Consider the following 14250-nt stretch of genomic DNA (forward strand, 5'->3'; position numbering starts at 1 on the left):
CAGTGCTAGAGTTCAGAGTGAGTGAATCCAAGTAAGTCCATGTGCAGGCCCTAACATTAAGAGGAACACCTGGAACTCAAGCAGCCTCCTGTCTTATTCAGCCACAGTCCCCACTAGTTATCACATCCAGAATTTATGGGGACTTCTCTTCCCAGCATTGGGACCCCTCCCTCATCAGGGAGGACCTCCACATCCGAGATATCCCTTCTGATTTGTAACCCACACATGTGAGTGTGGGACCAGCGCATTCCACATATTTACCCCTCCTACTAATAAATATGAGGCCTCTTCTGCATATCCTTAGTTATAAGGATTTCTGTTTAGCTAAACTTCAGGCAGTTCTGAATGATGGTTGTTTTGTACTTTTGATGAGGTGTGAGAGAAGGTGTGCACAGTATTTACCTACACAGCCATCTTGAACAGAAACCCACTCTAAAGGTGTTGTTGTTGTTTTTAAATGTGGATGTAATGGTGCATGATTAAGTGTTGCAAAATGCTTACATTTGGCCATACTACTCAATTATTTAATAATAGAGGCCCGGTGCATGAATTCGTGCACCCTCGGCCTGGCCAGCAATCGGAGCTGATCAGGGGGCCAGTGTGCTGGGGGAAGAGACCATGGGAGGTTGGCCCCCACAGCAAGCAAACCAACAGCCAATTCTGTGAGGAATCGGGCTCCCTCCCCTCTCTTGTCTGGGTCTGGGGTGCAGGTGAACCAGATTTGGGGCTATCAGGACACCAGCAGCAAGGTCTGGGTCAGTGTGTGTCATAGCTACCAGCTGATCATTCCAGTCGTTCGGTTGTAACGGTCACTTAAGCATATATGCATATATATATAAAATAATTTACTACTTTATTTTTATTTAATTAATTTATTTATTTTCTATTTCTAGTTGGAACTGTACCTAACTTGAACTATTCCTAATTGGATGTGTTTGACAGTCCTGACCTTATATTTGACACCTGTGTAGGATCACTACTTCTCTAACTGATTAAGTAGAAAATCTCCTGGTACTACTTCTGCTTCCTCATCTGGTAAGGAAAAATTATTTGGTAACCACCATTAATACAGTTAAGAAAGAGTATTTTCCTTCAATTTATGTTGATGTCATGTTAAAACATACATCCTGTGGTTTTAAGTAGTTAGTAAAAATTTGCTTCCTGTCCATTTGACTTTGTTGTCTACATTTTGAAATTTATAAGCTTTATAAAAATTGCAAAGTGGATAAAATTAGGAAACAAATTTTATGCTGGATACTTCTATTCTCTCTATTTGGTTCAATGAACTGGGACACACATTATATAATTGCAAAGAATACAATAAAATGCATTTAAGATGTATTTGAAAACCTTAATTGATTGGTATTTTAAATAAAGGTAAATATTTGGTCTAGAAATGTCTTTCAGAATGTTTAAAATTTAGTCTATTTTTTATAGCATTCTTTTGGTTTTCATAAATAATATAATTTAAATACAGCATTTTTTAAGTTTTAAAATACAGATGTTACCAATTATAAATATTGAAAATGTATAATAAAACATTTAAATATATATTTATTCCTTTTTTAATATAATAAGACTTTTCAGATACTGTATTCCATTTTCAGCCACTAAAATTTAACTAACCTCTGTAATCCTCAATTTTTCGAGTTCACTTTCCAGCATCAATTTCTTCTCTGATAACATTTGGAAATCATTTTGCATCTGTTTGTATTTCTAAAAACAAATATTATAATTTTAGTAACAATGAAAAGCAAAATATCAATATAGAGAATTTATTTGAGTACTTAATTATTAAAGTAAGAAAGTCTTCATTAGATCATGAAAAGAATGAACCATTGGTACTAATCTCTAATGGGAAGTTGTAATTGAGGCAGAAATAGTCAAAAGGAACTAGAAGTGACAATGAATTAAAGTTTAGAAAACTAAAGGGTATTACAGTTAAGTATTCATAAGTGAAGTATTTCTGAGAGATTATAAGGTCTAATAAAATAAAAAAAATAAAAAAAGCTTTCCAGCTTACATATGTATAGAAATCTTTTGAATAAACTAATTAATCATTGGATCTTTAAGATGACACATTCTGACAATTTCTAGAATCCATTAACAACAAGGACAAAGTACAATTTCAAATTGAGAGTGGCATACTTACAGTTTCTAACAAAATTTTATCATTCCTAGTTCTGAAAAAAATTAAAAATATATATAATTGTATGTTTTATTTATGTGACATACTTATACATATTCTTTGTAAAATAATTTAAGTATAACAGATAAGATTATACTATACTTTGACTACCATTCCAAAAATTCAATGCTCTCCCCAGAGGGGTGGGAAAACTTTTTTCTGCCAAGGACCATTTGGATATTTATAATATCATTCGTGGGCCATACAAAATTAGCCTGCTATATTTGGTCAAACATTTAATTAACTCACCCCTAATGTCTTGGCAAGGCCCAGGCCACATGATTTTGTGGGCCTTATACAGTTTGAGGGCCAGACATTACACCCTTGGCTCTGGAGATATTCGATTGCTGTATATCTTTCCAGAACTGTTGCATGAATTTGTAAATACTGCATGAACCTATTAGATTCTACAATTTTTATTATTGGTTTGGATGTCCCTTGTATTTTTTCACATAAATGACATCACTATATATTCTCAACTTATTTTTTTTTTCACTTAACACAATTTCTGGGATCTATTTATATTGCTAAACATATATCAACTCATTTATTTTAAATACCAGTTCTTTCTTTCCCTTTCTTTCTTTCTTCTTTCTTTCTTTCTTTCTTTCTTTCTTTCTTTCTTTCTTTCTTTCTTTCTTTTTTACTTAACAAGATACATTATATTTCATCCTCATCCAAAGATATGTTTATTGATTTGAGAAAGGGGGAGAGAGAGAGAGAGAGAGAGAGAGAGAGAGAGAGACCAGTTTGAGAGAGATACATCATCCATTGGTTGGTTCCCATCCAGGGATCAAACTTACAAACTAAGTATGGGCCCTGACCGAATATAGAACCTGCAACATTTTAGTGTACAGGATGACACCCAAACCAACTGAACCAACCACTTGGCCATGGCTCCAACAAGATACATTTCTTTAAATTTACCTTTATTGGTAAAAAAAAAAAAATATATATATATATATATATATATATATATATATATATGTACACCCTTTTTTTCCCCACTGACCCCCTACTAGCCTGCCCCCTGACATGCCCCCGGCCTTCACCATACTATTGTCTGTTTCCAAGGGTTATGCTTATTCTATATGATAAAAGCCTAATATGCAAATTGTCCCTTCAACCAGGAGTTTGATCAGGGGGCGGGGCCAGTCACCAATCAATTGTGGCCCCTCCCTTTGGCCAGCCCAGCCCCCAATCAGCCCCTTGCTAGCACTTGTGCATCTGATTTTTTTTTTGTTTATTAGACTCCACATATGGGTGAGATCATGTGATACTTGTCTTTCTCTGACTAGCTTATTTTGCTTAACATAATCCTCTCCAGATCCCTTCATGCTGTCTCAAAGTGTAAGAGATCCTTCTTTTTTACTGTTGCACAGTATTCCATGGTATAAATGTGCCACAGCTTTTTTATCCACTCATCTGCTGATGGGCACTTGGGCTGTTTCCAAATCTTAGCTATTGTAAATTGCACTGCTATGAATATAGGGGTGCATACTAGTACATTCTTTCTGATTGATGTTTCAGGTTTCTAGGATATATTCCTAGAAGTAGGATCACTGGGTCAAGTAGAAGTTCCATACTGTTTTCCATAGTGGCTGCACCAGTCTACATTCCCACTAGCAGTGTACTAGGGTTCCCTTTTCTCTACATCCTTGCCAGCACTTGTCATTTGTTGATTTGTTGATGACAGCTATTCTGACAGATGTGAGTTGATACCTCATTGCCATTTTAATTTGCATCTCTGATAATTAGTGATTTTGAGCATTTTTCATATGTCTTTGGCCTTCTCTATGTATACTTTAGAGAAGTGTCTATTTGGGTCCTTTGCCTATTTTTTAATTGAATTGTTTGTCTTCCTTTTGTTAAGTTGTATGAGTTCCCTATATATTTTGGAAATTAACCCCTTATCAAATGTATCATTGGCAAATATGTTCTCCCACATAGTGGGCTCCCTTTGCATTTTGTTGAGGGTTTCCTTTACTATGCAGAATCTTTTTATTTTGATGTAGTCTCATTTGTTTATTTTCTCCCTTTGTTTCCCTTTCCTGAAGAGATATATTAGCAAACACATTAATACAAGAGATGAAATTGAAACAGTAATTTAAAAAAAAACTCCCAGCAAAAACAAGTGCTGGTTCAGATGGCTTCACAGGGGATTTTTATCAAATATTCAAAGAAGAACTAACACTTATCATGCTCAAACTATTTCAAAAAATCCCAAGGAAGGAACACACTTTCAAGCTCTTTTTATGAGGCCAGCATTACCCTAATTCCAAAACCAAATAAAGATGCTACCAAAAAAGAGAATTACAGGCCAATATCCCCGATAAACATAGACACTAAAATCCTCAACAAAATGTAGCAAATTGGATCCAGCAATATATTAAAAAGATGATACACCATGATTAAGTGAGATTTATTTCAAGGCTGCAAGGCTGGTACAATGTCCACAAGTCAATAGATGACATAAACAAATTGAAAGACAAAAATCACATGATCATATCAACAGACACAGAAAAAGTATTAAACAAAATCTAACACCCATTTTTGATAAAAAAAAAAAAACTTTCAGCAAAGGGGATTAGAGGGATCATTCCTAAACATAATAAAGGCCAAATATGACAACTCTACAATCAAATCATACGCAATGGGCAAAAACTAAAACCATTTCCCCTAAGAACAGGAACAAGACAGGGATGTCTGCTTTCACCACTCTTATTCAAAATAGTACTGGAAGGCTTAGCCACAGGGATCAAATAAGAAGAAGAAATAAAAGTCATCCAAATTGGCCGAAACCGGTTTGGCTCAGTGGATAGAGCGTCGGCCTGCGGACTGAAAGGTCCCAGGTTCGATTCCGGTCAAGGGCATGTACCTGGGTTGCGGGCACATCCCCAGTAGGGGGTGTGCAGGAGGCGGCTGATCGATGTTTCTCTCTCATCGATGTTTCTAACTCTCTATCTCTCTCCCTTCCTCTCTGTAAAAAATCAATAAAATATATTTTAAAAAAAAAAAGTCATCCAAATTGAAAAGAAGAAGTAAAAGTGTTATTATTTGGAGATGACATGATATTGTACATAGAAAACCCTAAAAACTCCACCAAACAACTACTAGATTGAATAATGATTTCTGCAATGTAGAAGGATACAAAATTAATACCCAGAAATCTGTGGCATTTTCTTATTATTTTTAAAAATATATTTTATTAATTTTTTACAGAGAGGAAGGGAGAGGGATAGAGAGTTAGAAACATCAATGAGAGAGAAACATCGATCAGCTGCCTCCTACACACCTCCTACTGGGGATTTGCCTCTAACCAAGGTACATGCCCTTGACTGGAATCAAACCTTGGACCCTTGAGTCCGCAGGCCGACGCTCTATCCACTAAGCCAAACCGGTTAGGGCCTGTGGCATTTTTATACTCCAATAATATATTCTCAGATAGAGAAATGAATAAAACAATCCTACTTACCATTACAATAAAAAATATAAAGATACTTATGAATAAACTTAACCCAGGTAATAGAGATAAAAGACCTGTACTTGGAAAACTACAGGACACTGAAAAAAGAAATAGAGGAAGATATAAACAACTGGAAGAATATACTGTGTTCATGGATTGGTAGAATTAACATAATTAAAGTGTCCATACAACCCAAAGCAATCTACATATTCAATGCAATCCCTCTTAAAATACCAACGGCATATTTCACAGATTTGGAACAAATATTCTAAAGAGTTGTATAAGACCAAAAAATAACCCAAATAGCCACAGCAATCTTGAGAAACAAGAACAAACTTGAAGGGATCACAATACCAGATATAAAACTACTAGAGGCCCAGTGCACAAAAATTTGTGCACTCGGGGCGGGGGGGGGAGAGGGGGTCCCTCAGCCTGGCCTGTGCCCTCTCGCAGTCTGGGACCCCACAGGAGATAACGACCTGCTGGCTTAGGCCTGCTCCCAGGTGGCAGAGGGCAGGCCCAATCCCTAGGTGCAGCCCCTGGTCGGGCTCAGAGCAGGGCTGATTGGGGAGTTGGGGCACCACCCCCTGTCATGCACAGAGCAGGGCGGATCTGGAGGTTGTGATGCCACCCCTAGTCACACTCAGGTTACGGCCAATTGGGGGGTTGGGGCACCGCCCCCTGTCACACTCAAGGCAGGGTCAATAGGGAAGTTGCGGCACCACCCCCTGTCATGCACAGAGCAGGGAGGATCAGAGGGTTGGGGCACTGCCCCCTGTCATGCACAGAGCAGGGCCCATCAGGGGGGTTGGGGCTCCGTACCCTGTCACACACAGAGCAGGGCCGATCAGGGGGTTGAGGAGCTCCCCCCTGTCACGCACAGAGTAGGGCCAATAGGGGAGTTGGGGCACCGCCCCCTGTCACACACAGAGCAGGGCCCATCAGGGGGGTTGGGGCACCGCCCCCCGTCACACACAGAGCAGGGCGGATCAGGGGGTTGGGGCGCCGCCACTGTCACACTCAGGGCAGGGCCAATGGGGAGGTTATGGCTCTACCCTGTCACACACAGAGCAGGGCCCGTGGGGTGGGGGGGGGGGGCACCGCCCTCTATCACCCACAGAGCAGGGCCGATCAGGGGGTTAGGGCGCTGCACCCTGTCACACACAGAGCTGCAGGGCGATCAGGGCGTTTGGGCGCTGCCCCCTGTCACGCTGATCCTGGTGCCAGGAGGCCTTGTGGCTCTGCTGATCCCGGTGCCAGTAGGCATAGTACCCTTTTACTATATAGAATAGAGGCCTGGTGCATGGGTGGGGCTGGCTGGTTTGCCCTGAAGGGTGTCCTGGATCAGGGTGGGAGTCCCCACTGGGGTGCCTGGCCAGTCTGGCTGAGGGGCTGAGGGCCATTTTCAGGCTGACGGGTGACTGAAGCTCCCAACCACTCCTTTTTTTCTTTTTTTTATTCTGGGGGCCAGCTTTAGCTCTGAGGCCTCGGCTGCTGAAAACAGGTTTCTGGCCTTTGTTTACCGTCTGTATTTGATACAATGTTGCGGTCCGGCTGGCTGAAGCCTGGCTGAGTAAAGCAGGTTTCTGGGGGTTTTTTAGCTTCTATATTTGCAACATAGTTGCTTAGAGTTGCAGCTGAGAGGCCGAAAAGTCAGGCGGGGAACGTTGGAGTCCTCCGTCACTGAAGCAAGCAAGCCTCCCTGTTCACATCAGCTGCCTGGCTGCCGGCCGCCATCTTGGCTGGCAGTTAATTTGCATATCTCTCTGATTAGCCAATGGGAAGGGTAGCGTTCGTACGCTAATTACCATCTTTCTCTTTTATTAGATAGGATACTACAAATCACTGTAATCAAAACAGCCTGGTACTGGCATAAGAACAGGCATATAGATCAATGGAACAGAACAGCAACCCAGAAATCAACCCAAACCATTATGCTCAATTAATATTTGAAAAAAGAGCTAAGAGCATATAATGGAGTAAAAACAGTCTCCTGAATAAATGATGCTGGTAAAATTGGACAGATACATACCAAAAAGATAAATCTAGACCACCAACTTACACCATTCACAAGAATAAACTCAAATGGATAAAAGACTTACATGTAAGTCATGAAAACATTAAAATTCTGGAAGAAAACATAGGCAACAAGATTCATTTTTATTTTTTTTTCTTTCTTTTTATTAAATGTATTTTTGCTATTTTGTTTTGTATTTCCCAGATCACAATTCTGATTGTGCATCTTCTAAAATGTTTACTGGCCATTTTTGTCTCTTCCTTAAATTATATATACTTTGCCTATTTTTTGAGAATTGTTTGCCTTTTTATGGAATTATATATTCTTATTATCATTCCTTTGTCTTGTATGTGCACAATAATTTTCTCCTAGTCCATGGCTTATCTTTAAACTTTGATTCATTTTTTGAACAAGATGTTTCAAATTTTGATAGAATAAAATGCATTTCCCTATATTTATAATTTTGTTTTCTTACATTTAGGTCTGTAATCAACATTAAATTTAGTTTTTTTTAATGGTATGAAGACTCTGTCATTATATTTTTGATCAGATGGATGTTTTTGCCTTGCCAATGCCCTAGCTGGCCACTGAAGTTCATTCAACAACTTTAAATTTGCCGCATCTTATATAATAAAAACCTAATATGCTAAGTGTCTAGTCGGCCATTCAACCAATCAAAATATAATATGCTAATGATATGCTAAGGCCACTCAACCGCTCGCTATGACATACACTAACCACCAGGGGGCAGACAGTTGACCAGTCACTATGGCATGCATTGACCACCAGGGGGCAGTCAACTGGTTGACCGGTCGCTATGACATGTACTGACCACCAGGGGGAAGACACTTAGACTGGTAGGTTAGCTTGCTGCTGGAATCTGGCCGATCAGGACTGAGCCAGATGAGCCAGACGTGCCATGGAGCCCTCTCATGGTCCCTCCCTGGCTGGCCAACCTCCCGCATCTCTCTCGCACCCTGATTATGCATCTGTGGGGTCCCTCGGCCTGGCCTGAGCCCTCTCACAATCCAGGACCCCTCAGGGGATGTTGGAGAGCCAGTTTTGGCCCAATCCCTCAGGGGGAGCACCACTCAGCCAGAAGCTGGGCTCACAGCTGGCAAGCGCAGCAGCAGTGGTGGGACCCTCTCCCGCCTCCACAGCAGCACTAAGGATATCCGACTTCTGGCTTCTGTTGGGAGCGGGACTAAGCCATCAGTCAGACATCCCCTCAGGGCTCCTGGACTGAGAGAGGGTGTAGGCTGGGCTGAAGGACCCCTCTGAGTGCACAAATTTCATGCACTGGGCCTCTAGTTGGAGATAATATGACTCCATTTTTATATAACTTCCTATGACACATGTAGCTGAGCTAAAGACAATTGGAAAGATAAAACAGCCTGCTAACCTCACTTCTGACCCTATGCGTTCTTAGAGATAACATGATGGATCTCTTAAAAGGCCTGCTTTTCCATCAGGACTATACATGATTCTGACGATAGGCAGTGTTCTCACCAATGTTGACAATTTCATCACCAACACTGTACTACAGCTTTCAGCATTCTGTAGTACTAGAGGCCCAGTGCACAAAAATTTGTGCACTTGAGGGGTGGAGGGTCCCTCAGCCCATCCTGCACCCATTTGCAGTCTAGGACCCTTTGGGGGATCCCTCCCTGGGGGATCAGGCCTAAGCTTGCAATCAGACATCCTGCTGGCAGCAAGGGAGCCCTCGGGGGATGTCCGACTAAAGGCTTAGGCCCCCAAGGGAGCTGTGATGAGGAAGCTGGGGTGACAGAGGAGCTACACAGTCCCGCCCCGCCACCCTGGGTCGGGTCGCACATGGGACGCCAGGGCAGGCCGGCCGATCGCTGCTGCCCCCCGCCCCCAGCCACCCCGGGTTAGGTAGCACATAGGATGCTCATCGCCCCAGGTCACAGATTGCAGGCCCGGATGGTGGCAGGGCAGGCAGGATGGCCCTGTCCCGCCCCACCGCCCCAGGTGGCAAATAGAAAGCCCGGATAGCAGCAGGGCAGGCTGGATGGCTCTGACCTGCCCTGCCTGCAGTATGCAAATTAGCAGCCATCTTTGTTGGCGGTTAATTTGCATATCACGCTGATTAGCCCATGGGAGGCATAGCGAAGGTACGGTCAATTACCATGTTTGTCTATTATTAGATAGGATGCTTTCACAAACCATCTTATAATCCAATCTTTAGTTGGAACCCCAACTTGTCCCATAAATAAAGTAAGAACTTTTCAAGGTCCCCTGGATATATACTTATTTTTTCATTCCCCCCTTTCACTACAGATCAACAGTTAGACCAACAACTTGACCAGATCCTCATGAATAGGTCTATTAGCTCTCCCCAAAACCAGCATGATTACCCTATTGTGCCACTGTATAATTCATGCATAATAATAAAATACTATCCTTTTTTCTTTATGTTATTCTATATTAACATGACTTTCATCCCATTACTCTGATCATTACTAAGTATTTCAGAAATAGACCTCACCCCTTTTTTTGAGAATCCCCTCCTTCACCCCTCTGAATCAATATAATTTGACTAGAGTTGGTTGGTCCAAAAATAGGTACCTGTTCCAGCTGAACTAGAGATATTCTCACTTATAGACTTATTCAGTACTATCCCTCACAGTGACTAAAGCTGAAAGATTAAACCTTAGGAATTGTCAGCAATCAAGGATGGCTTCCCACCTATGGGAAAAATAAATTAACCAAAAAAAAAAAAAAATGGAAAGAAAGGGTCTGCAATGGGAGAAAATAACGTTCATGTATGGAGTAGAAAAAAAGGGGGGGGGGTCGTAAGCATCTTTTCATGTGTCTATTGGCCATCTATATGTCCTTTCTGGTGAAGTATCTATTCAAGTCCTCTGCCCATTTTTTAATTGAATATTTTGGGATTTTTTGTTGTTGTTGAGTAGTAGTATGAGTTCTTTATGAATTTTTTATATTAACCCCTTACCAGATGTATCATTGACAAATATCTTCTTCCATACAGTAGGTTGTCTTTTCCTTTTGTTCATGGTTTCCTCCGCTGTGCAAAAACATTTTAATTTGATGTAATCCCATTTATTTATTTTTGTTTTGTTTTCCTTGCCCAAGGAGATACATCATAAGAAGTATTCCTAAGAGATATGTCAGAAATTTCACTGCCTATGTTTTCATCTAGGGATTTTATGGTTTTGAGTCTTTCATTTAAGTCTTTAGTCCATTTCGAGAATTTTCTGTGTATGGTATAAGAAAGTGGTCTAGTTTCATTTTTTTTTGCATGTGTCTGTACAATTTTACAACACCATTTATTGAATAGACTGACTTTACCCCACTGTACATTCTTCCCTCCTTTGTCATATATTAACCACAATGAGATATCACCTCACACATGTCATATGGCTATCATCAATAAATCAACAAACAACAAGTGCTGGCATGGATTCAGAGAAAAGGGAACCCTTGTGCACTGTTCATGGGAATACAGAATGGTACAGCCTCTATGGAAAACAGTACGGAGTTTCTTTAAAAAAAAAAAAAAAATGGGGCCCTAGCTGGTTTGGCTCAGTTGGCCTGCAGACTGAAGGGTCCCAGGTCCGATTCCGGTCAAGGGCACATGCTCAGTTTGTGGGCTCAATCCCCAGTGGGGGGCATGCAGGAGGCAACCCATGATTCGCTCTCATATTGATGTTTCTATCTCTCTCTCCCTCTCCCTTCCTCTCTGAAGTCAATAAAAATATAAAAAAATAAATAAATAAAAATCGACCTTCCTATGACCCAGTTATTAGTTCATATTAGAAACCCAAAAAACTAATTTGAACGAATATATTCACCCCATATGTGCATTGCAGCACTATCTACAATAGCTAAGATATGGAAGCAAGCCCATTAGTAGATGAGTGGATAAAAAAATTGTGGTGTAGTGATGTCAATGAGGCTCAGTGGTTGAGTGTCAATGTATAAACCAGGAGGTCAGGTTTGATTCCCAATCAGGGCACAGGGTCGCTGGCTCAATCCACAGCAGGGGGCATGCAGGAGGCAACCAATTGATGATTGTCATCATTGATGTTTCTATCTCTCTCTCTCCATTCCTCTCTGAAATCAAGAAAGAAAGAAAAAAAATATATATATATATACATATATATATATATATATATATATATATATATATATATATATATTTAAAAGAAACATTTTAAAAAGTTGTGGTATATATAATGGAATATTACTTGGCCATATTTGAAATCTCACAATTTGCAACAGCATGGACCTCAAGGGTATTATGGTCAGTGAAATAATTCAGTCAGAGAAAGATAAATACCATATGATTTCACTTATATGTGGAATCTAAAGAACAAAATTAATGAGCAAACAAAACAGAAACAGACTCACAGATAAGCAGACTGATAGTAGCCAGAGGGGATGGGGATTGGGAGACCAGATGAAAGAGGTAAAGGGATTAAGAAGTAGAAATTGGGCCCAGTGTTGATTCCCTCTCAACACTGATGTTTTTATCTCTCTCTTCCTCCCTGAAATCAATAAAATTATTTTTTAAAGAAGGAGAAATTGATAGCTACAAAGTAGTCATGGGCTTGTAAAGTATAGCATAAAAAATATTATAATAATTATGTGTGGTGCTAGAAAGGTAATAGAAATATCAGTGGGAATACTTTGTAAATTATACAGTTGTTTACCCACCAAGCTGTACAGCTAAAACTAATACAAAATAATAATAAAAATGTTTTGAAAAGTATCTTGATAGTGTTCAAGTTCTGGTTTATACTTGTTTCTAATACCGAGCCATATTGCTATCATTAGGCTCAATGAACTACCCATAATCTTAGTAATAAAATGTCTTCTGCTCAGACTAATTTGATTTAGGATTTTGACCTAAGCACTCAGCCACCTGGTAGAAGTTCAATAAATTCAGTATGTTCTAAAAGTTTTAATGTAGTTTTAAGCACCAATGACTTCAGAGATATAAATGCCATGACTTACAAAAAATAAAAAATCTGACAGCTTAATTATTTCCACTTCCTTAACATAAGATAGTTTTGTGAATTTTGAACAATAAATTTTGTTTCAATCTCTCTGACTGAATATAGAAAATGCAGACCCAAGCAAAAAATTTAACTAAAAAAAATTTTTTTTAATATATTTTATTGATTTTTTACAGAGAGGAAGGGAGAGAGATAGTTAGAAACATCGATGAGAGAGAAACATCGATCAGCTGCCTCCTGCACATCCTCTACTGGGGATGTGACCGCAACCCAGGTACATGCCCTTGACCGGAATCGAACCTGGGACCTTTCAGTCCACAGGCTGACGCTCTAACCACTGAGCCAAACCGGTTTTGGCAAAAAAAATATTTTTTAATTTGTATTCAAAAAATTTTAAATAAGTGCAAAACAAATGTATATAATCAAATTGCAATGTTTATAATACCTGTATTATTATAGTTCTGACGTTTTTAAAGTTTAAAACCACACTAAGACATTTGACACATCCTGTATTAACAGCATCACATATCAAAATATGAGGTTAGGCAGATGACTATTATCACTTGGAAAAAAAATAGGCATTCAAGAAAGAGCGCTAAAACCTTTCACCAATATGAACAATATAAAAGAGTTGTGACAGAAGATTTAGAAAGAATATTTCTTTGTATAGAACTATCAGGTGTCTTGGGCCCTAACCCAAACCCTTAAGGGAGGGGTGAATATGGTTAACCTTATCTCAAGCCTAGAAAGGCACTTTAAACAGAATATTCAGAAAAATTCTTATGTTATCTCTAGTTATAGAGAAGGAAGGCAGTGACAATCAAGACCTTTCTTGTATATCCTACCTTTCTTCTCTCCTTTTCCAAACACATGAAGAACAGAAACCACAACTACTTAATGGGAAAGAAAGCAATAAAAGAGAAAAGCCAGCCTGGCTGGCATGGCTCAATTGTTGAGTATCAGCCTATGAACCAGGAGGTCACGGTTCAATTCCTGGTCAGGGCACATGCCTGAGTTACAGGTTCAATACCCAGTAAGGGGCATGTAGGAGGCAGAGGGTATGAAGAAATATCATTGATGTTTCTATTTCTCTTTTCCCCTCCCTTCCTCTCTGAAATCAATAAAAATATGTTTTTAAAAATATAAAAGCTAAAAGCTAACCACATGTCCCAGCAAGCTCCAGCTGGGATACTGGGATGGGAGAGGAAGAGAAGTCTTAACTTTGAATAAAAATTAAAATATTGACTATAATATTTGACAAGAAATATTAATTTTATACTTAAAGCAGTGTTTGTGACTTAGATGTAAATGAATTATTCTTTAAGAGTAATCAGAATACCCTAATTTTTATTCAGGAGCAAGGGGAAATTAACCCAAATTAGCAAATATAAATGAATTCAAAGGAAAAAAAGAGCTTTGTGATTTCATTCCACAATATGTGTTTTTTCAGCATACTAGTTGTATAACTAATATAACCTTAGCCACCAGAAAGAACAGTAGGTCATCCACAGTGCTTTTGAAGATATTTCTTGACATGCAAAGAAATATACAAAAGGTATTCTAACCAAACAAGTGT

The 14250-nt window shown here is 39.5% G+C and overlaps 1 protein-coding gene across 1 annotated transcript in view; it reads right to left on the minus strand.

The window, feature by feature from the left end:
- The window catches only part of CCDC7 (coiled-coil domain containing 7), a 179993-nt gene that overhangs the window by 47960 nt on the left and 117783 nt on the right, over nucleotides 1-14250 (minus strand). The window contains exons 10-11 of the mRNA XM_036336754.1: nucleotides 2153-2183; nucleotides 1627-1716 (exon numbers count right to left, since the gene is read on the minus strand). Coding sequence (XP_036192647.1) covers nucleotides 1627-1716; nucleotides 2153-2183 — 121 coding nt within the window. The remainder of the gene's footprint in view (nucleotides 1-1626; nucleotides 1717-2152; nucleotides 2184-14250) is intronic.

The sequence above is a fragment of the Myotis myotis genome, unplaced genomic scaffold, assembly GCF_014108235.1.
Source record: "Myotis myotis isolate mMyoMyo1 unplaced genomic scaffold, mMyoMyo1.p scaffold_m19_p_1, whole genome shotgun sequence".
NCBI lineage: Eukaryota > Metazoa > Chordata > Mammalia > Chiroptera > Vespertilionidae > Myotis > Myotis myotis.